General features: G+C 41.7%; 1 protein-coding gene across 2 annotated transcripts in view; it reads left to right on the top strand.

Moving 5' to 3' along the window:
- The window catches only part of DGKG (diacylglycerol kinase gamma), a 159,549-nt gene that overhangs the window by 9,820 nt on the left and 126,797 nt on the right, over positions 1-22,932 (top strand). For both annotated transcript variants that reach the window (XM_032875584.1, XM_032875583.1), the window contains exons 2-5: positions 2,671-2,747; positions 10,760-10,922; positions 11,488-11,550; positions 20,027-20,197. In XM_032875584.1, coding sequence (XP_032731475.1) covers positions 2,671-2,747; positions 10,760-10,922; positions 11,488-11,550; positions 20,027-20,197 — 474 coding nt within the window. The remainder of the gene's footprint in view (positions 1-2,670; positions 2,748-10,759; positions 10,923-11,487; positions 11,551-20,026; positions 20,198-22,932) is intronic.

Below are 22,932 nucleotides of genomic sequence, written 5' to 3'. Positions count from 1 at the left end.
TTTTTTAAGGCCTGTTTATTTGAATGTGAACATAGGATGAACATACTTGTGTATGTGTATACACATATGTGTGTATGTGTGTGTGTGTGTGTGTGTGTGGCATGCATTTATAGCATACATTTAAATATAAATCAGAATTTTGCAAATATATAGTCACTTAGAACCAAAAATAGGATTTCTGCTAGGATCAACTGTGGAATTTCCAAAATGTGACAATAATATCAAGAGTATGAATTCAAGTGAAATCACTTCCCTGGTTCTCAGTCAAAATGTTGGCTCTTTACTACTCTTGCAGAAGCAACACCAAGGGTACCCATGCTTCCAAATTTGTACTTTTTAATGCAGTCCAGATTTGGCCACTCTGGTTGGCCTGAAAATCTCCCATTAAAATAGATTCTAAAATGTAGTCTTCTCTAAATAATTGAGCTGCCCATAGAATGATTTGAACATAATTTATGTGTAATGTTAACTGAGCTCTGGCCTAATTCTAAGTTGTCTTCCATTTTGTTGCCAGAGTGGCCTTTAGAAAACAGACTTGATTTTGGTACTCCACTATTCAGGAAATCTTTAACAATTTCAAATCAATGTCCTTAGCTTGGCACCCAAGACTCCCACAAATCTGGCCCCAAACTACTCTCTGGTTCTGACCTTTCCTAGATGTCTTGTGATGCCCATTTCTGTATTTTTTTCACCCTGCCCCTTCTTATAATAGTCTCTCCACTTTTTGTCCATCTTTTAAGCCTCACTTATTCTTTACACCTCAGCTCTCAAATGCTACCTCCTGTATGGGACATCCTTGGACTCCACCCAAGTTTACTGTCATCCTAACTTTACTTCTTTCCTGCTCGTTCTACTTCTCTGGTCCGTTCTTCATGGAGCTTCTGTATTATAGCTATAGTATTAATTACATTTTCCCTTGTGTCAGCCAGGGTTTGGGGAGTAACAGTGAATAGTGCTTAAGAGAAAGTAATATAGACTTTGAGCCAAACTAGACCTGAATTAAAACTCTTTTAGTCAAGTCACTTAATTTTTCTGAATTTCAGCTTCTTCATCTGTAAACTGAAGAAAATATAACCAAATGTGCATGGATTGGCAGGGGAGAGTATATGAGACTATGCAATAAAGGCCCCAACTAGAGGCTAGCCATTAGCACAATTATTCAGATAATCTCCCCAGCTAGTTCATCAATAGTACCTTGCAGCATCTCACCCTCCATAGTGTTTTCTGAATTGAGTGGAAGCAACCCAAATTGATGACATCTGCTGCCTGGATCTCACTGAGCTTAGTTTTGAATTTCAGGAAGAAGTGTCCATTTTTAGGCAACATCAACATTTTCCTGTGGCATTTCAATATGTCTCAGTTCTAAAGTGATTATAACTTGTGCTTGATCGAATCCAAGTAAGCAGAGCCGTGGAGAGTAGCCCAGCCCATGTGCACATCTACTTTATGCAGGCCTATGAGAGAGTGTAGCCCTCTGTAAAAACACCAAGGAACACTATGTCAATTTTTAATAACATTGCCCTTGCTCAGATCTTCAAATCATGGCAGTAATGGAGCTTGGGAAGCTCTTAATTATCCACAGTACTGTGAGACAAGGAGAGCACAGAGATCCTGGTTTTCTCTGATGTCTAGAGTTCTGGTAACTACACAGGATATACTCAGGATGGGTTTATAATGACAATTATTGAATCCCTTTTCTAGACTCCCAATTTCCTTATAAAACTCAAAAGAAGAAGAGGAAGCCATATTTTTTTCTGTTAGTTTCCAGATTATTTCCAATGGAAAGGAGAATTTTCTAAGTCATTATGCTTCACAGACCCTGAGTCTTTGTTTCAGCACCAAGGACAGAGCATCACAGGACTTAATGCCCATCCATCTTATTTAGTCAACAAAAGTTTAAATGTTTTAACATTTCTGCTCAGATTTTATGTAGTCACCTAGTAAACTGGTTTTCTGAACCTTACTTATGTGTCAGACTGTGATATGGTATACAAAGACTCACTAACCAATTACAGATCTCAAGGTAGAACTGGGGCAGGAGATGAGTAAGAGAGGCAGTTATAACACTATATGGCAAGTATGGCAAGTTCTGTTACAGAATTGTGTACAAGTCATGTGGGATGCAGGAGAGGGAACTCTGACTGATAAAGGAAGACTTTACAAAGGAGTTGGCATTTGAGCTGGGTACCAAGAATTGAGTGAAGTTTACAACAGAGAGAAGAGACTCCATGAAAGAATGAAGGAGTGAATGAATACACAGCGTAATCAGGGACTGATGGAAATGTGATTTGATGGTGCTGAAAAGTAGGGTGAGTAGAAGGTTAAAGTAAGAGATGAGGAATGGGCTAGGTCAAATCACCACATACTTATATACCAAGCAGGGGGGTTAAGCTTTATCCTGGGAAAACTGAGAGCCATGGAAGTGTACTGAGTAGGGACATGATCAGATCACATTTGTGTTTTAGAAAGATAGTTCATACAACAGGAGAGAGACTATACTGAAGAAAAGAAATAAGAGGGGAGAAGGGCAGATAAGGGTGAGATTCTTCCAGATAGCCCTGGGAATGAGGATTGGCGCCATCATAACCAAGGTTAGACAGGAAGAATGTACTTGGCCCAGCTCCCATGAGCTGTTCACCAATATTTCACATGTGCATTATGTCTCTCTAGATTCTTCCAAGAAGATAAAGGATGTCTTGGCTGAATTTAATGAGGGTGGAAGCCTCAAACAATATGACCCACATGAGGTAAGAACATTTCCATTTCAAGCCTTTGAAAAGCCCTATGTTCTAGCTTTTCCATAATTTGTTCCATTCTTAGAACTTTAGCTCATTTTAAAGAACTTGTTTCTCAGCATATATTCTCCTAAGTCTCAAATGAACCATTTATATGTTTGCCAAGTTTAAGCATTCTCTTAATGTCCTAGAAGACTCCATCATACCTTCCTCTCTCTCTTCAAATCTTTCCCTTTTCCTGTCCTCATTCTAAGTCATCAACCATGCTTTCTACTTCACTGAGAAAATAGAAAGAAATCAGAAGAGATCTTCCATAAGATTCTCACACGTCTCTGTACCTTAAATCCTGTAACTAGCAATGAACTCTCCATGCTCCTAGTCAGTTCAGCCCCTCCAGGTATGCACTCATTCCCATCCTCTTCTAATCTATTGGGAAGCATTGCTCTCTCTGTATATGTATCTCCTTCACATCAGCTTTCCACTATTTGCTAGGTTTTTCTCATCAACATATAAACATACTGTTATTTGTCCTATATTAAAATTGTTTTCCTGACTCCAGTTTTCCAGTTACCTCATTTCTTTCCTGTCCCTAATAGCAAAACTGTGCAAAAGGTTTGTCTGTAATCATTGCCTCTAATTTCCCTTTTTCCCACTTTCTTGAAAGTTCTTCAATCAGAGCGTAACCCCCTACTCCTCCACTAAAACCACTGGTGAGGATTGCCAAGGATCACAATGTAGCTAACTCAATAGGCATTTTACTCAACAACATTGGACACAGTTGGTCAGATCCTCCTCTATTGTCTTCACTTGGATTTCAGGACACTACACTCTACTGGTTTTCCTTTCATCCCTCTAACTTGACATTTCTATTGAAAAATCAAACTGCTATCTCATACTTAACATAAGCTAGTCTGAGTTCTTTGATCTTCCCTTGTAAAGCCTGTTTTTCCGGCAGTCTTCCCCATTTCCATAAATGACAACTCTTTTCTTCAAGTTCTCCTGTCTTAAACTATGGAGTCATCATTGAGTTTTCCTCTCACATCCCATGTCCAATTCATCAGCAAACCCTGCCATTTCTACCTTCAAAATATATCCAAAGTCTAGTCATATCTCATCATAGGCACTGCTTCCACCCTTACCTGCACTACCATATTTTGTCCAGATTATTGTAATAGTCACCTAACTGAGCTCCTTCTTTGTTTCTGCTCTTGACCTTTAAACCCTACTCTTCACACTCATCCTGAGCAATCTGTTAAAATTTAAGTCAGATCATGTCACTATTCTGCTCTACAATCCCTCATGGCTCCCCCACCCCTACTCAGAGTTAAAATCAAAGTCATTACCATCTGTACCTCCGTCTACTCCCTAACCTCATCTCTTGCTACTCTCCTCATCATTCCTTTCCAGCTTTTATAGCCTTCTTGACTCTGTCAAACAGGCCAAGTTTGCTCTACTTCAGTACCTTTGCATTTGCTTTCGTCTCTTCCTGGAATGTTCCTCCCACATATACCCACATTGTTTATTTCCTTACTTCTTAAAGTGTTTGCTCAGATCACCTTCTCAGTGAATGTCACCTTCTCTATTTAAAATTTTAAGCCCTTTTTCCTGATGCTTCTTATTTCCCTGGTCTGCCTTATTGTCCTCCTTAGTATTCCTCACCATCTGTCATGCTATGTATTTGTTCATTTCGGTATCCCCAGTGCCCAGAGGAGTATCTGGCTTATAGCAGGCACTCAAGAAATATTTGTTGAATGAGTAAATGAATGCAAGACCCCCCCTACTTTCAGATTCCACTCATCTCACGTTTCTTGAGCATCCAGGCACCGTGCTGGGCACTGTAGAAGATATAAAGGTGAGGAAGCACGGTTCTTGCCCTCCAGAACTGACTCCCTGTTGGCAGGCTCCGGAGGTACGTGGTCTTAGGTTAGACTTCTGCCTTTGCTGCCTGTGCAGTGCAGCCTGAAATAATATTTCACATCTCTGAACCTCATTTTCCTCATCCGTGACCTGAAGATCACAACAAGCAAAGACATTGAAGTTTGCAGATGAGTGGATGGATTGAGATAATTTTTGCAAAATGTCTAACACTTTATAGGACACTTAAAAAGTGGTATCCGTTATTATTCTGACTCCTTTCCCCAGAATGTGTTAAATTCAACTTCCTTTTCTTGCTCCTGGGTCCTTTCATGAGGGCTAATTGCAGAAAAATGACTGATCGGCAGGGCAGACTTGGGACAAGGCAGGTCATTATTTATTGGTATTGTCATCCTTTCAACGACCCTTGAGTCAACTCCGCTGCTGGGCACTGGCAGGGAACCAACAAAGCACAGGTCCTCGAGGTTTACCTGAGCAGGGGCTTTGGATAAAGTGCACAGCCCTCTGGAGAATGAAACAGGAGGAAGATTGCCCGTACAGGAGACAGACTGAGAATGAGCCATTTGAAAGAACATTCCTGAGGAGAAGCTATGCAGAAAAGATGGGGAAGCCTCACAGAACTTGCTTCCCCTCCCACCGCTCACCCCCAGCTCCAGAAACACAGGAACAAAGAAGAGTGGGGGCTGCTAATCAGCCCGACAGCCTTGAGGCTGAAGAGTGGGAGGGGAACAATTTGGTCAGGGCCACCGAGGGTGTGAAGGCCACGGGAGCTTTCAGAAGTGGAGAGAAGCTTGGCTGTTAGGAGCCTGCTGCCACCCACGCCTCATCCAGCTGGCCCCCCACTCTTCGCACGCCTGGCACTGCTGTGTTGCGGGGAAGCTCTGTCACTCTGGTTTTATTCTCTCTCCCAGTGTGGCTGGCTTCTAGTAGGTGTAATGTCCCAGCACAGGGTGGGGGAAACAAAAAGCATGTACTTGCTCTTGAGCTTGATGGCTTACTGCTGCTAAAACGTCTCAAGGAGGCATGAGTTAGTCGTGGGAAGGGCAAGTAGCTCGGAAAGCGAGGCCAAGAATAAAAGTTCGCATCTGGCCGCGACAAGCGGGGCCGCTGCCCATAAACTCTGAGGGATACTCTGGAGAATCGAGTAGAGCAAAAAACAGCCAGAAAGTGAACCAGTACACGATGGAGTAAGAGGAGCAAGGTGGCTCGGTGGCCTTGTGATCTTGGACTCAGATACGTGGAAGCACAGAGCCCAGCTCTGCCCAGGCTGTATGTATGACTCTGAGCAAGTTATTCATGTTTTCAGAATTTTTTTCATCCACCAAATAGCAGTAATAGTCCCACCTCACATGGTAGTGGTTGTTGGTTTTTTTTGAGATATTTTCTGCTTGTTTGACAGATACAGCGAGAGAGGGAACAAAAGCAGGGGGAGTGGGAGAGAGAGGAGCAGGCTTCCAACTGAGCAGGGAGCCCTGTGTGGGGCTTGATCCCAGGACACTGGTATGATGACCTGAGCCGAAGGCAGATGCTTAAGGACTGAGCCACCCAGGTGCCCTGGTTGCTTTAAGACTTAACTGAGATCATGAACGTAAACTGCCTGATGCACAATAAGCTGTCCATCCAGTTCCCCCCCTCCTTTTTTGACCTGTGCAAGAATTCACTCTTGAAGCAGACTGCAGAAACAGTAATTGCCCAGTTAGTTCTTATATGAAAGTGGCAGTTTCTGGGAAGAAAACAGGCCTGCACCATGACAGTGCCTAGCATGTTATTCCAGAGCACAGAGAGTTGCCAGCATGCCTCATAGTGTTTGTTTGTCTGGCTTGGGCAGAGTAAGCCACTTTCTACCCATCACACATTCACTAGCAGCGCCTCTGAGCCTGGCCTGTGCTCATAAAGAACTCACTCTCCACAACTCAGATACTGCTCTGAGAGTGGCACACAGCTACTTTTTTTTTTTTTTTTTTTTTTGCATACTGTACTTGAGGTTCTTGGAGAGAGTGGCAAGGAACCATCTGTTAGCACTGGGACCTAGAACAGAATGGGAGCAGGATTACTGGACTGGGAGTCAGAAGATCAGGCTTCCGGTTTTACTCTGCTGCTAGGTGGCTGGGGCAAGTCACTGAACTTTCAGAACTTCAGTGACATGAGGAGGTCTGGGCTCTTCTGATACGAATGATCTTTGTTTCTGGGCTTACTCTGTGCCATTCTTTTCCCCTGATTAGGGTCATGACTGGTTGGACATGTCTTCCATCATTGTTTTCTAAGTTCTTATAGTAGTTTGTCAGTACTTTTTCCATACTCATCACTATTGATGCTGTATTGGAATTATTTCAATACCGGAGTCTCTTGAAGGTATAGACCTATGTGTGTGTCACAGGTGTGTTCCCCAAGATGTTTCTTGTACCTAGGAGGTTCAGTACATAGACATTGACTGAATAGGCCCTACAATAATTGATGGGAGCCAAGTATACAGCAAGAAACCCCACATCCATTAAAATACCTATCATAGATGGTTTGGGGGGATACTTAGATGAAATAGGATATTTCACTACCTTCCCAGAACTCTAGATCTAGTTGAGGAACTAAGGATGTAGTTATCATAAACAACTATGTATTAAAAAGAGAGCAGCTGATGAAAGTGTCATAGGACATGAATGGAAGGGACAAAGTACAGAAATTCAGATACAGGAGATCATACCAGGCTTTCTGAAGGAGGTGGTATCTGGGCTGGACCTTAAAGTCTGGCTAAAATATGCTGGAATGTTAACAGGTAGAGAAGGAAGCAGTTTATGAGATACACGTGGAGGCTTGACCAGGAAAGAACACGGAGATAAGTGTGGACAGAGTGTAGAGGTACACATAGGGAATCATAGGAGAAAAGACCAGCATGATCTCAGAGCTTGAAGTAGCTACAGATCTAGGTTGGAGTGGGATTATGGGAGGGCTGTGAATCCCAGAGGACTCAAGGAATACACGAGATGTGGGATCCACTGGAGTGTGGGAACACTGCAAATTAGACCTTCCAGTCACATTGATTTTTTATCTCATCTTTCTTCTGTTTTCTAATTTCTTCTCTTGTGTATGTTTTATGGGGTATAATAGAGGAGCACAGTAGTACATGTATTAATTTATAAGTGTATGTAAATGGGAATGCATGCTCAAAAAGTTATAGAGGGTCATGTGATTTTAAAACTGATCTCACCTCTCCCATGGGTAATTAGGAGGCATGAAAAGTTTTTGAGTAGAGAAGCAATCTGTTCAGAATTATGCTCTGGGAAGATAAATCTGGCAAGGATAGATAAGACGAGAGGACTGACAGATGGGGGTGGAGGCAAATTGAGAAGTATTGCAGTGGTCCAGGTAGGAGGCACAGAACAGAAGTCTGAAACCAGGGAACATTGGGCCTCCAGAGCCTTCTTGTACGGGTGGAGGCAGCGGGACAGTGGACACACAGAAAAGACCCAGAGGTGACAGATGTGGCAAAAGAACAATGAATAGAAGGAAGGGACAATACCTAGTCTCCGATGACTGGGAGTTCAAAACAGAGCCTGGTCTTGTCAAAGGTAGCAGAAGCTGCAGGGTCAGGAAGGGGACTGGCCGAGGGAGGGGGCTAATAGAAGTTGAGAACTTGAGATCTTCTCAAACTTACCATCTGCTGAGGAAGAAACTGAGGTTCACAAAGAGAGGGAAATGGGGCAGAGCTGAGACCAGTCACGAGGTCCCCTGAATCCCACACTGCTTTTTTGGATGATCTTTCAGCTTTGGTTTTTGAAGAGTGTTATATTAGATGTGGTTTAACCAAATGTTCTCTTTTTTTAAAAAAATCATTTAGTATAGTCAGTGTTCCAGAAATATTTTCTGCTGCTAGTTCTCAATTTGATAAAAAAAAATTAATGGGACACTTTGGGGCTCAAAACTATAGTTGACCCTTGAGTAACATAGGGGTTAGGGTCACCAACCCCCGACCCAGTTGGAAATCCACATATAAATTTTGACTCCCCAAAAGCTTAATTACTAATAGCCTACTGTTGACTGGAGGCCTTACTTTTAACATAAACAGTTGATTAACACATATTTTATATGTTATTTGTATTGTATATACTGTACTATATTCTACAATAAAGGAAGCCAGAGAAAGGAAAATGTCATTAAGGAGATCATGAGGAAGAGAAAATACACTGACAGTACTGTACTCTACTTATTGAAAAAAATCCCACACTTGTACAGTCCAAACCCATGTTGTTCAAGGGTCAGTTGTACACTGCAAACAGTACTTGCCAATTTAAATAGTGTGAAGGTGAAGACCATGCAAAAAGAGCCTTTTAAAATATAACAGTGCCATCAACAAATACTCAGTCAAATCAAAGTAGAGAATGAAGAAAACCAAAATAGAACAACAATGTGGAAAACAGAAAGTTCAAGTAAAGAGGAGGGAATGCTACAGAGAAGCCGAAGATGAGCGAGTCAGAAAAGAGACACCTGAATTGATGACCTTCAAGAGAGTGGGTTCAGAGGTGATGGGCCAGAACCCAGACTGAATAGGACTGAAGAGTTTACAGGCTAGTGTGGTCTGGCCAGGGAACACAGAAGGGGAAGAGAAGAAGGACGGGGTAGTAACTCAAGTATTCAGTCATTTCTTTGGAACAGTGACCTTGAACATGCTTGAGGGTAGAGAAGCAGATGCTGGGAGATGCCTTCAGAGGGAGGGAGGGTGGAATCAAGGGTCATAGTTGGTGGGTTCCACTTGGAAAGTAGGAGAAAAAGCTTTTGCTTTTGCAGACTGATAAAAAAAAGAAAAGAGGAGGTTGTGTGGGGAAGAACACTTGGGTGACGAGGCTGTGGAGATAGGGTCAGAGAGACACAGAGACTCAGGAAAGACAGAGAGATAGAGATAGATTGGTGGTAGTTGTCACAAGAAATATGAATCCACCATTTGCTTAGAGATCCCTTAATGAGCTAAGAGCCTGCATTATCCTCTGTCTAACAAAATCAGGCTTCCTCCCCTCGGCAAAGGACAGCCTGGGGCAAGTAGAAACTGCCTCCTGAGCTCCCTCCCAGTAGGGTCAGGAAGGCAATTCTCGTTTTTGGGGCCAAAACTTTGCATCCCAGACCTGATGGTATATATTTGAGCCAGCTCATGGTTCCGGAAAGGCTCCCAGATTTTCTAGAAGAGACAAGGGGTTAAATGCTATCAGCATTTTGGAAGGAGAGCCAAGTAGGCTCCCAAAAAAAGGGATTTTTTTTTTCTCATGGCTGTTATTATTTACAAAAGCCTGCACAGCATATCTTAGAGGAGAGCTTCCTCAGTGATTTCCAGGAGCATCTGCCGATTTGATGAAGAATCTGATGCCATCAGAGAACGAGCCAGTGATGACTCATTGCAAACTGTCTTTGTTGAGTGTTTGCTGAGTACAGCAGCCTTTCTGGCATGGTTGCTCCCAGCCCAGGACCAGAAGCCAGGCAGTGGTGGGAGAGAGGCAGCTGGGAGAGGTTCTAGTTTTTGGCACGTTTCTTGATTCTACCTTCTGCCCTTTGGCTCTTCTCCCAGTACCGAAAACCTTCACAGGGGCATGTTTTGAGAACAGCTGAGCCAGACACATACCCTCTCCGGTTCTCTTGAGGTTCATCCAGGGAAGATCAGTTATGAGACTCATGAAGGATGGAGCCTGTTTTTCCCTCTTTTCTGAGACCCGAGCACTCAGGAATCACATCCCTCACAGCACAAGTAGAAAAATGAAGACCCCACATAAGAACCATCTTTCCATTGTGTTTTCCACTCTGTCCTTCTTCATCTTCACTAGGATTCCATGACACTGACCAAATCCAGCTCATTAGAGAACCATCTGGTTTGTGGGAGTCGACTCAGGCAGAGCCCCCCTCTGTGGTCAGGCTCATTCCCCATCACCCCCTTTCTGCCTAGTCTTGGACATGTTCTGTTACAGAAGCCTCCTGCCAGTCCCGACATGCAACCACCAGTGTCATCTCTTTCCTGCTTCCTGTCCCCTGCTCCCTGTGCCTTCCATTCTCCATCACCTCCTGGCCTTTTCATTCCTGAGCCCACCAATGCCCCCCACTTCTTTCTGCTTCCCTTCCATTTCTCTCACCTGCCTGCCCTCCCCAGTTTCTCTGTCCTCTTTGTTTCTTCTCAGCCAATTAGCTACGATGTCTTCAAGCTGTTCATGAGGGCATACTTGGAGGTGGACCTTCCTCAGCCACTGAGCACGCACCTCTTCCTGGCCTTCAGCCAGAAGCCCAGACAGGAGACTCCTGACCACCCAATGGAGGGGGCCAGCAATGAGGCCAGTGGCCCAGGTATGGAGACCAAAGTTCCCCGAGACAAAAAGGAGATTTTGTAGCTCTGATGCATTTGGCACAGGCACAGCTGCATTTCTAGGGGGTCCCCTGTGTGCAGTAACTTCCTTATGGGATGGGAATGGGGACTAGGGGACCAGGACTCCTTTCCCCATAGGGTTTCATAGGAAACCCTATCTGATGGCTTTTTCAGAGGAACAAAGAAGGGCAAAATTCCTGCCCCCGGGATCAGAGGGGAGGATGGGGAGAAGAGGAAGAACAAAATAACGTATGGCAGGGGGAAAGGAAGCTTCTGCAAAGAGGGCAGGAAGCCCTTGAAGGGAACACCTTCAGGTCATGTGCCCAGGCTGGGCTGAGCCCAGTAGTGGCAGAGGAAGGGGAGTTGTGATCCGTGTCTGCTTGGTCTATAATGGCGATGACACAGCCAACCCCAGTGAGTCAGCATGAACCCAGCTGACACTCAGAGACGCACAATCCAGGTCTCCACAGGAAGGTGTGCCCTGCCTGTGTCTCTAAGAAGCTAGAGATCATGGGCTGGTCCTCAAACCTTCTTTTTACTCCCCAGATACCAACATACAGAATGTGGATAATGCTGCCAAAGCAGATGAGGCCTGTGCCCCTGATACAGGTAAGTCTTTATAATACGAGATTTGCGGGTTGGGGTGGAGGAGGGGGACATCTAATCAGCGGTTTGTTTCCATGTCCTTTAAGCAGATCTTGTCTGCCTCCATCTTTGGGGCCTCCACCACTCACATGTGCTGGGATCGTGAGGCTTGGTGCAGGCTCTTTCTTTACTTGCCCTGAAACAGGGTAGCTCATTAGCTGTTTACTTCTGATGGGGTTGCCTGGCCAGACAGGGGAGAAGGGGAACCTTCTGGGGAGTAAATATATGATGGGGGTTTGAGCGAATGTGTGTGTGTATGTGTGTGTGTGTGAGAGAGAGAGAGAGAGAGAGAGAGAAAGAAAGAGAGTTGCAGAGAGAGAGAAGCAGAGCATATTTATAAAGAGGGATCTAGGGCCGAGATACGCATGACTGCCTATGGGTGGTTGAAGGTGGGCCGGGCAAGAAGGGAGGAGTGTGTTCAAATGGACAAAACTGTATAGAGCTGCACTGTAAGAAATGGTAAAGGGAATATTTTTAGTAGAATTATACCATATGGAAACCTGGCTTTACACATGCAAATGAAGAATGTTGAAACTGGTAACCACATGGGGACATATATAAAGAATATTTTTCTTATTAGTTAAATCTCTTTGAAAGGTAATTAACTATTGAAGCAAAAAAAAAAAAGACATTGTGTTGTGCAATTTCTAACATATGTAAAAGTGAAATGTAGAACAAGAGCACAGAGGCCTAGATAGGAGAATTGGTGGTACTTACATGCACCGGTTTTCATAAGTCAGGAGGAGGAGCCAGGTGAAGCAGTTAACATTATTTTCAACTATTTGCCAGGGACCTGGAAGGATGAGAGAATTTCTTCAAGTGGATACTAGGTGTATTTCTAATCTTTTCTGTAGTCATGGCAAAAAGGGCAACTGGAAAGATTACAGAGTTTTCCAGGTATAACTGAAGGACTGGTGAGATAAAAAATTGATGGTGGATGAAAAGCAGAGCATGGTTGGGAAAGGAAAATTGCTTTCCACAAAGTTCTACAAATTTCAGTCTTCCCCTAGAGCTCCACAAAGCAAGGATTACAAGCATCAGTGCCTTCCTGAGGCCTTCAGGGGCAGCATCAGGGCAAGACTCTACAAAGTATGGCTCACCCAACCACCCTTCCCAGCATCCCACCCAGCCATGCAAGATCCATGGCCCCTTGGGTAGATAAGCTGATGCTGGGAGATGCTCTTAGGTAAATGGATTTAAGTTATAAATAAGTCTTAAATCATATGTGGAATAAGAGAGGCATAAGATGACTTAAAATTTTCTCATAATAGGGAGAAAAGGGTGAAATTGGGAACCTTGACTTTCTAAACTCTGAAAGAGAAAATCAACCATGACAAGCATTTGGGCCCAGATTCTTTACCCAGAGACTTTCTTAGTCCAAATATCTGGAACTTCATGAGGAACCTGAGAGAAATTATACTTCATTCCTTGAGGTTCCAAATTGTCTGGGCAGGGTTTGTTTTAGTGGCTGAAGTTTCTGAGGAACCAAGGAAGGACTTCCTGGGGATGCTGTCAATACATGATATTTGAGAAAAAGTAATCGATGATGATAATGGAACTTGGCCGGTATATTTGACCACAATGTTTATTGGCAACATTTGTATCATTCTGAGTTTGAGAGCAACTTCCAGAGACTTCCTCCTGGAGAAGTGATTTGTGATGTACCATTTTCCTTGTGTATGGATAGTGTCAGTTTCCTGTGGTCAGATAATAAAAGAGTAATGATGTGAATGCTGGCTCAGGGAGGTATATACCATTTTTTTCATCATCTTTTGTGACTTGAGACTTAAAGTAGAACATCCTTTTCCTGTTAGGCCACCTTCCGTGGATGTCTTAATTAGATGCCCCTGTTCACCAGAAACAGGAATGTAGGGACAGACGGATACCACAGAGAGGGGTCTCTGCCAGTAAGGAAGAGCCAAGTTCTGGTATCACCTTAGATCAGGCCATCTGTTAAAAATCCCAGCCTTTTCCTGTTGTCCAAGCTGAAGCCAGAGGAAACTAGATTCTCATTTGCTATGGCCTACTTAGGCCGTTCAGAGCAATCTCCAAGCTGGGCTCCAGAACAATCCAGTTCAAGTTATTCATTTCCAGAACCAGGTAGAGGAATGTTTGGGTACATAGACACAGCAGAGAGGGGCTTCCACTGAGACATAGGCTCAGAGCCTCGAGTGATCTATCATTTCAGGTTGTCAGCTAGGAAAGCCAGAGTGCATCCTTCCGTTAATGCCCAGGACTAAGTGGAATAAACAATGTGAACTTCAATCTCCTAGTTTTTATTTCATTCCTCAGGCTCTTGAGATGTTTTCCGCAGCTTGACATATTGGACTCTCAAGGAAAGTCCTTCAATTTTTCCTTAGTTCTTCCCAATTATAAAAGTAACACATTATATGGTAAAAAATTTGAAGTGTACAAAACAAATAAAAGGAAACAACAAAATCACCCATAATTTACCAATGCAGTTACACTTCTGCCTGCATACACGTATCCTTGTAGGTTCTTTCTTTCTTTTTTCTTTTTTCTTTTTTTTTTTAGATTTTATTTACTTATTGGACAGACAGAGATCACAAGTAGGCAGAGAGGCAGGCAGAGAGAGGAGGAAACAGGCTCCCTGCTGAGCAGAGAGCCCAACGCGGGGCTCGATCCCAGGACCCTGGGATCACGACCCCAGCCAAAGGCAAAGACTTTAACCCATTGAGCCACCCAGGCACCCCTCCTTGTAGGTTTTTTCCTACAAATTTTTTATGGAATTAGAATCAGATTATGCATATAATTTGGGAACCAGTTTTGTTTTTCACTTAACATTATACTCAAATATTTTTCATGTCATTCAAGACTTTTGGTAAACATCAATTTTAATGCAAGGCCCTCCTTCCATAGATGAAAAATCTGAGGTTGGATATAGGAGTAAGCCCACTTGTGCAAGATCACACACCATTTAGCACAAACCCAAAGCTAGAAACCCAGTCCTCTGCCTCTAGCTTGGTATTCTTTCCTTTATGCAACCCTGCCCAACTGGAAGGCAACAGGTAATACAGAGACTAAGAGAGAAGGTGGAACAAATCAGGTCTGCCTAAGAACCCTCAAGCAAAATGGTTAATGACATGGCACCTAGACAGAACTTCTGTAATATGGAAGACGGTGTTAGTCTGTTGTTACTGATGGTCCCTGAGGGATGTACTTGAATGGCAATGGGTTGGGGGTGTTTCACAGAAGGCAGCTTGAGGAGGAAAAGCACTAGTAAGACTAAGTGCCCCTCAGTCCTTCTGTGCCCTGGCATTTCCATGACTGGAATGAATAGTTCACTTCAGTGTAGACTAGAACTAGTGGTTCAAGATCCAGTCATAGTTCTGGTAATCCAGAGATCTTTGGAAAAGTCTGTAATAATGTTTTAAAACAGATTTGTTGAAATATAATTGGCATAAAGTGAATTGCACATGTTTGAAATGTACAGTTAATAAGTTTTTACAGGTGTATACCTATAAAGCAGTACCACATCAAGATAATGAAGGTATCTATCATCTCCAAAGTTGCCTTATAATCTCTTTTTCCCACCTTCCCTACCACCACCCACATCTCTGTACTATCACTGATCTGCTTGCTGTCACTATAGATTAGACTGCATCTTCTATTCTTATAGAATCATACAGTATGTACATTTTTTGGTGCAGCTTCTTTCCCTCAGTATAATAATTTTAAAATTTGTTGATGTTGTGTGTATCAATAATCAACATGGTTTTAGTGCTGATTAGTATGCCAATATATAGGTAGATATTCCACAATTTGTTTATCCATTCACCTACTGATGGACATTTGGGTTGTTTCCAATTTGGGTCTATTACATATAAAACATTAATATTCTTAGTACACATCTTTATATGGACAGCTTTCATTCCTTTTAGGTAAAGATCAAGGAATAGAATGTTTAAGATTATTATGTTCTTGTGATGATTTGACCTCTTTATTATGAAGTGACTCCCTTCATTCCTGGGAACACTCTTTGCTTTGAAATCTAGCTTATTATAATTATATTCATAATTAATGTAGTCACTCTAGTTAGCTAGAGTTACAGTGGTATCTTCCTCCATTCTTTTAATGTATGTGTGTCCATATTTAAAAAGACTTTTTAATAGGAAGCATGTAGTTGGTTGGATCTTCTTTTTTTATTCTAAGCTGACAATCTCTGCATTTTAGAACTTTAGAACATTTACATTTACTATGATAATTGCTATCATTAGGTTTAAAAGTGCCATTTTGCTATTTGGTTTTTTCTCTCCATCTGTCCTTTCTTTCACTTTTGCTCTTTTTCTGTCTTCTTTCAATTAGTTAAATTATTTATGATTTCACTTATCTCCTTTTTAACACTATTAGCTATAACTCTTTGTAACAGTATTTTAGTGATGGTTTTAACTATAGTAGTCTATTTTCAAGTAATATTATTCCACTTTGCATATACTATATGAAATTTACCACAAGAGTGGTGCCTGGGTGGCTCAGTAGTTTAAGTGTCTGCCTTCAGCTCAGGTCATGATCCCAGGATGCTTTGATGGAGCCTCACGTTGGGTTCTTGGCTTGGGGGGGAGCCTGCTTCTCCCCCTCACTCTGTCTGCTGCTCCCCTTGCTTGTGCTTTCTCTCTCTGTCAAATAAATAAATAAAATCTTTAAAAAAGAAATTTATTGCAGTATCCCTCCATATCTTCCACCTAGGCCTTTGTGCTATTGTTATCATACATTTTCCTTCTATATATGTTGAATTATAAACTGCACAACCACATTGTTATTATTTTTGCTTCAGTAGTTAATTATCTTTTAAGGAGATTTAACTAATAAAAATATTTTTTATATTTACCCATGTGGTTACCTGTTTTAAAACTCTGTATTCTTGTGTGTAAATCTAGGTTTCCATATGGTATAATTCAACTAAAAAGATGTTCTTTATCATTTCTTGTATTGCAGCTCTGTGAAGTTTTGTATACTAAAAAATTATTTTGCCTTTTTTTTTTTCTAAAGATACTTTACTGAGTAAAGAATTCTAGGTTGGCAGGGGTGCCTGGGTGGCTCAGTCAGTTAAGCATCTGCCTTCAGCTCAGGTCATGATTCTGGGATCCTGGGATCAAGCCCCCAGTAGGGCTTCCTGCTCAAAGGGGAGTTTGCTTCTCCCTCTCCCTTCTGCTTGTGCTCTCTTTCTCTCTGTGTCTCAAATAAATAAATAAAATCTTAAAAAAAAAAAAATTCTAGGTTGACAGGTTTTTTTTCCCTTAGTACTTTAAAGATGTTTTTCCACTAGCTTTCAGCTTGCTTGCTTTCTAGTGAGAAAACTATAGGCATTCTCCTCTTTTTTTCTCTCTACATAAGGTCTCTTTTCCTCTGGCTTCTTTTATGAACTTTTTTCTCTTTATCACTGATTTTAACCAATCTGATTATAATGTTCCCTGGTATAATTTTCATGTTTCTTCATGTATTTGGGGTTCATTGAGCATCATGGACCTGAGATTCTATAGCTTTTATCAAATATCAACAAATTTGGAAAATTTCCAGCCATTATTTCTTAAATTTTCTACTTCTTTCTCTCTTCACGTATTCCAATTACATGTCTGAAGTTGTCCCCCAGCTCACCGATATGACACTATTTTTTTTTAAGTCTTTTTTGGATCGTTTTTATTGCTGTTTCAAATTCACTGATCTTTTCTTCTGCAAAGTCTAATCCACTGCTAATCCTATTCAGGGTACTTTTTCATTTCACACACATCATATCTAGACAATTGTTATGGACTTTTTTACATATCTTTTATATCTCTTCTTAACATATGCAGTCTTTCCTCTAGCTTCTTGGAGAGATGGAATACACTTGTAATAATTATTGTAAAGTTTTTATTATATCATCTGTGTCATTTCTGGCTCCATGTCAATTGCTTTTTCTCATTATTATTGTTCATTTTTTTCTTGCTTCTTTGTATACCCGTTACTTTTTTGTGAAATACCAGGCATTGACAATTTTACATCGTTGGGTTTTACATTCTTAGAAAAATTCTTGAGTTTTGCTTTGGGGCACTGTTAGGTTACTGGGAAATAGTTTGACCTTTTTGGGCTGGGTTTTAAAGCTTTGCTAGGCAGGACCAGAGAGGCATTTACTAATTTCACCCAATGACCAAAGCAAAACTCTTCTGAGTTCTCTACCCAGTGTTTCTTGAGTTTTCTACCTTGATTGGTGAGAAGAGACACTATTCTTGCATTCCAGGGATTGTTCCCACCAATACTGATTCTTTCCCCACCTTCAGGTAGTCTCATCACACATCTATGCTAATTGTTACTCAGCTGAATAATTGAGGGGAAACTCTACTGATTACTCACAGAGGACCCTCTGTATCTCTAGAGTTCTCTCTAGAGCTTCCTCCTCTTTGGTGCACTGCCCTGTGAACTCTAGACACCTTGGACTCCCCAGAGTCTGCCTCTTTAATTCAGAGAGACTTGCAGGATCTGTCTGGGCTCCCCTTTTCTGTGCTGCAGCCCTTGAAACTCTGGACAGTAAGATGTGGGAATTACAGGGATCATCTCATTTGTTTTTTATCTCTTGGGAATCACCATTTGGTGCTACCACATTCAGTGTCCTGTGAACCATTGTTTCATATCTTTTGTCCAGTTTTTTAGTTGTTTCAATAGAAGGGTATATCTGGTATGTTATTCCAATTTAGTCAAAATAGAAGTCATTGTAATAGTGTTTTAATGATGAATAGTTTGAGGATGTAACAGTAACATGAGATATAATGGGCTATCCAGTACAAAGGATTTCTCTCATTTGTCTTTTTTTTTTTTAAGATATTATCTATTTATTTGACAGAGATCACAAGTAGGCAGAGAGGCAGGCAGAGAGAGAGGGGGAAGCAGGCTCCCTGCTGAGCAGAGAGCCTGATGCGGGGCTCGATCCCAGGACCCTGGGACCATGACCTGAGCTGAAGGCAGAAGCTTTAACCCACTGAGCCACCCAGGCGCCCCTCTCTCATTTGTCTTATATATTAGTATGTTTATCCCTAACTTTTCCTCCAGTGATGATTTAAATACTTCTGTTGCATATGTAATTTTATTACAATTTCCCCATCTCATTATCCTTATTTTTATCTCATCCTATTGTATTTTTAGCTCAACTTACTCACCCTTGAGGCTTTCTGCCCCTACTTAGTAGAGGTTATATCTTCTTGCAACCTCCTAGGGTCTTGTCCAGTAGGAAGTTGTTTCCAAAGATCTGGAAGCTTCCTTTCCTTGTGCTGCAGTTCGTAAGATCTGTCTTGGTCTCTTGTAGTATACAGAGGCCTCTTGTAGTATACAGAGCGTCAGTGAGACAGTGGTCTCACCCACTTCCATCTGGACCATTGTTAACTCCCTTCTCAGATCATAGCCCAACTCCTAGGACCCAGTTGGCTTTCATGGAACACAGCTCTACTGGCCTGACACAAACCGTTTGCCTTTGCCTGGCACTTTGGCTCTCTGAACAAAAAGTGGGCTGGTGATGTTGCCTTCCCCAGCAGGCATTACTCTCAGGGCTGCCTGTCTGTGTGCTTGTGCCTTCAGCTCTCCATTACTTAGTGGATTTTCCACTGCTGGTCTTCCTCTTACTTTTCACTGTGTTTTCTGTGAGTTGCACCCACTTCCTGGATAGTAAGAGATTATTTCTGATGGGCATGGATTTAGAGAGACTGGGAAAAGAGACAAAGCTCTTAAAGTGACTTGAGAAAGTATAATTCACACAGTAGAATATAGGTGCCTGGTTTTCTCATTAGTAATAACCTCATATTTCTGAATTAGAAGACAAGAAGTATAAAAGAGACAGCATTTTCCTATCTAAGAAAAGGGAAACTCCAGAGGGAAAACACTCCATTCCTGCTGAATGATAAACCACTTTCTGCATATTCTTAATCCAATTGATTAGGCTGGCGGCTAGTCAAAATTTGTCCTAGTTTCTGGAAACTCATTGATTATTGATCTTCTGAATATTCACCTTTTAATTTATCTTTTAATCTATTTGAGAAGAAAATTCTGAAAGCCTGCATTGGTAAATGACCAATAGTCTGGTTTTGAGAATCCTAGCCAAAACTCTACAAACTGCGTGTGTTCCCAGACCCTTAGGCTAAATGACATTTACCTGTTGCTTATGGGCAATACTAAAAATCACTGTCATCTTCTCTGAAAATTCACAGGGTATAGGTGAATTTCTTACAAGGATATAGATTCTTAAAGGGGTCAGAATGGGGCCCATTCAGAGAGTATGAACTCTACAAATTAGATATCTAGGACCACAGATTGGATCATATTTAAGTGACCAACACTTTTGAGGACACTTGTTTAAAATTCTTGCCTCTATCAAGAAAATGATGGAGTAACAAAAGGGGTTTAATATTTGTTAAACACTAAGTGCTTTTGGATGGTTTCCTTTTGCCTATTACAGAATTGAAGATCACTGAGAAGCAAGAGCCAGCTAAAGACCAAGTGGATGCAGCCCCCCTGGGAAACCCTGTTGCTCCATCTCCAGGCTGGGAATCCCCCATAGTGTACCTGAAGGATGTTGTGTGTTACCTGTCCCTGCTGGAGACGGGGAGACCTCAGGATAAGCTGGAATGTAAGTGCTCACCTTCTCAAGGGCCCTCAACTTTTTCCTAGAAGATCTAGTATCTTGTCCTTCATTCTAAGCATGCCAGAGAGCGACCTGGGATAATGGGTATTGGTGACACCTGCTTGGGAAAGGTGCTTCTGTCCTGTCACCAGCAGTGATCTGGACACGTCTTAAATCCACGCTGGGAACCCAGTACCAGTTGTGTGGAGAGTAGGATGTACATCTGAGACCTTGCCATTGAGAATCTGGATTTGGAAATTGGAGAAGTCTCAACGTGGGGTCGAGACTCCCTTCCTTTGCTGGCAGGATTTTCTGAAAGTCTCCAACCAGAAAGTTCCTACCTTCCCTTATTTTTCGAGGGAGGATATTCAATATCTGTCTTCCTTCTATTCTGTACCCAAGCAACTCTTTAACTATGAGGAATTCCTTTTTCTTGATCAACCTCTAGCTTGTTAAAACTTATTTCTGTTTCTTCACCCACCCCCACCTCAAGTTTTTTGGCCTCTAGAGAAAAGGGGCTAGTTAAGTGAGGGAGTTGGTTCCAAATGTGACTAAAGTTGATTTAAAAAACATATCTTCAGAGAGAGAGAGAGTAATGGCTGGTGGCAGAAAGGAAAGCCCAGAGTGACTGAAAGAGCCTGGAATCTTGTAGAAGATTCACTGCAGGGATGGTTTCCCCCACCTCCAAGAGCCTACAGGCAGACTTTTTAAAATAGGAAATAATAGGACCTTGTTAAAAAAGATATATGGTTTTGGCTCTCTTGGGAACTTAGTAGATATTAAGGGAAAAACCATACATATCATAGCAAAAGTCAAAATTCCAGTTAATAAGATGACTAATCAACAAAACTTCATCAGTAACTAGGTTACTGTCTAATCCACTGGCAAGGTTAACCCTTGCCAAAACCAAAATGAAACAGTTCATTCATTAGCTGAGCTTAAAATCTCCCCTGTAGTTTTGAAGTATTAACAATTGCAAGACTGAAGTGATAATTTGGTGGCAAATATAGCAGGTTTCTCTATCTTTTGGCTAATGTTAAAAGTGAAATGTCAAATTATTTCTAACATTCAGCTGAAAAATTGGAGTTTGAGGTATTGAACTTGCTCATAATTACCAGAGAGGATGTGGCAGATTTTTTCATATTAGTGGCTCTCAGATTGAGTCTGGTAATGGCAATAAAAAGAAACCGCATTAAAAAAAAAATTTTTTTTGTTACAGAAAATTGCCAACATAGATAAAAGTAGAAAGCACAGTGAACTTCCCTATACCCATCAGCCACCTTCAGTAATTACCCTGCTTATAATCAATCATGTTTTATTTATACCTCCCATGCATTCCCTCTGCCCCAGAATATTTTGAAGCAAATTCCAGACATCTGTATGTACCTCTAAAATATGACTTTTTCTTAACTATAACCTCACCACCATTATCACATTGAAAGACAATCATTCCTTACATTGCCTGTTCACAGAGAAAGCAGGCAGAGCTAAAATAAGAACAGAAGTATTCATTTAGGGCCTCAGAATAGCAATATGGAGAACACAGATTTGGGCAGAAACCCAAAAAGTGTCCGTCCCAAAAGAACAAAAGTCAGGGGTGTTTAAAGACAAGAGGAATTCTCATGTATGTGTTTGCAGAGAATTTGGATTGGTGTTGGTAGTGGAAAACTAATCTTAATTGATATGTAATTGGTGACTGAGGTTATCACTAAACAAAGTCTCTTTAATGTAGCAAATTGCAGGTGTTCAGGCTGAGTCCTTGGAATATTTGCAGTTTGGCCCCCTTCAGAGTTCACGGTTCTGCCCGGTTAGGACCTGCATGAGGCCCATCTCCTTAATGGCCTCCCAGCTCCATTTTAAAGCCCCTTGACATAAGTGACTCCATTTAATTTCACCTTTTATATACCAGATATTCAGTTGGTGTTCACATTTTTCCAATTATCTTACCTATTTTTAACTGCTTGTTTGAATCAGAATCCAAATGTGGTCCATACATTTGCCGTTGCTTCTTATGTTTCTTCTATTTTAATCTTCTGCTTATTATTTTCCTTGTAATTTTTTGTTGTAGAAACTTGGTTATATTCGTCCTCTAGAGCTTTTAATCTTTTTTAAAATTAAACCAGATGAATTCAAATCCTCTCCTGATTTTAATGATTGAAAACAGCTTAAAGTTTTCTCTTTTAATAACCAAACATGCATCTTTTTGGAAATAATATCCTGAAATCCCACCTATCATCCGTTCATTAACAATTACTCTCATTGTTGAACACCTTTTATCTGCTAATCACTTTTTTTTCTTTTTAAAGATTTTATTTTTTTATTTGACAGATCACAAGTAGGCCGAGAGGCAGGCAGAGAGAGAGGGGGAAGCAGGGTCCCTGCTGAGCAGAGAGCCTGATGTGGGGACTCGATCCCAGGGCCTTGAGATCCTGACCTGAGCGGAAGGCAGAGGCTTAACCCACTGAGCCACCCAGGCGCCCCTCTGCTAATCACTTTAAATGCATTATCTCATTTTAACCTCACAATAACCTGAGAAGATCAATGTGATTATTCTCATTTTAAGTGTAAACAACTTGCCCAAGGACATGCTGGTCTTAAACGGGATGCTTTCTTCCTGTTCTTTCTGGTTCTACTGTCCCTGCATTGTAGGACCGGGGGAGCTCCCCATGGGAGTCGCCCGGGGCCCAGGGTCTGGGAACAGCAGTGGTGGGAAAGCCTGCCCTTTCCATCATCCAGCATCT

The sequence above is a fragment of the Lontra canadensis genome, unplaced genomic scaffold (genome assembly GCF_010015895.1).
Source record: "Lontra canadensis isolate GAN:19392208 unplaced genomic scaffold, GSC_riverotter_1.0 scaffold56, whole genome shotgun sequence".
In the NCBI taxonomy this organism is placed as follows: domain Eukaryota; kingdom Metazoa; phylum Chordata; class Mammalia; order Carnivora; family Mustelidae; genus Lontra; species Lontra canadensis.
Note: the sequence above shows the minus strand (reverse complement) of the source record. Positions and strands in the feature narration are given on the sequence as shown.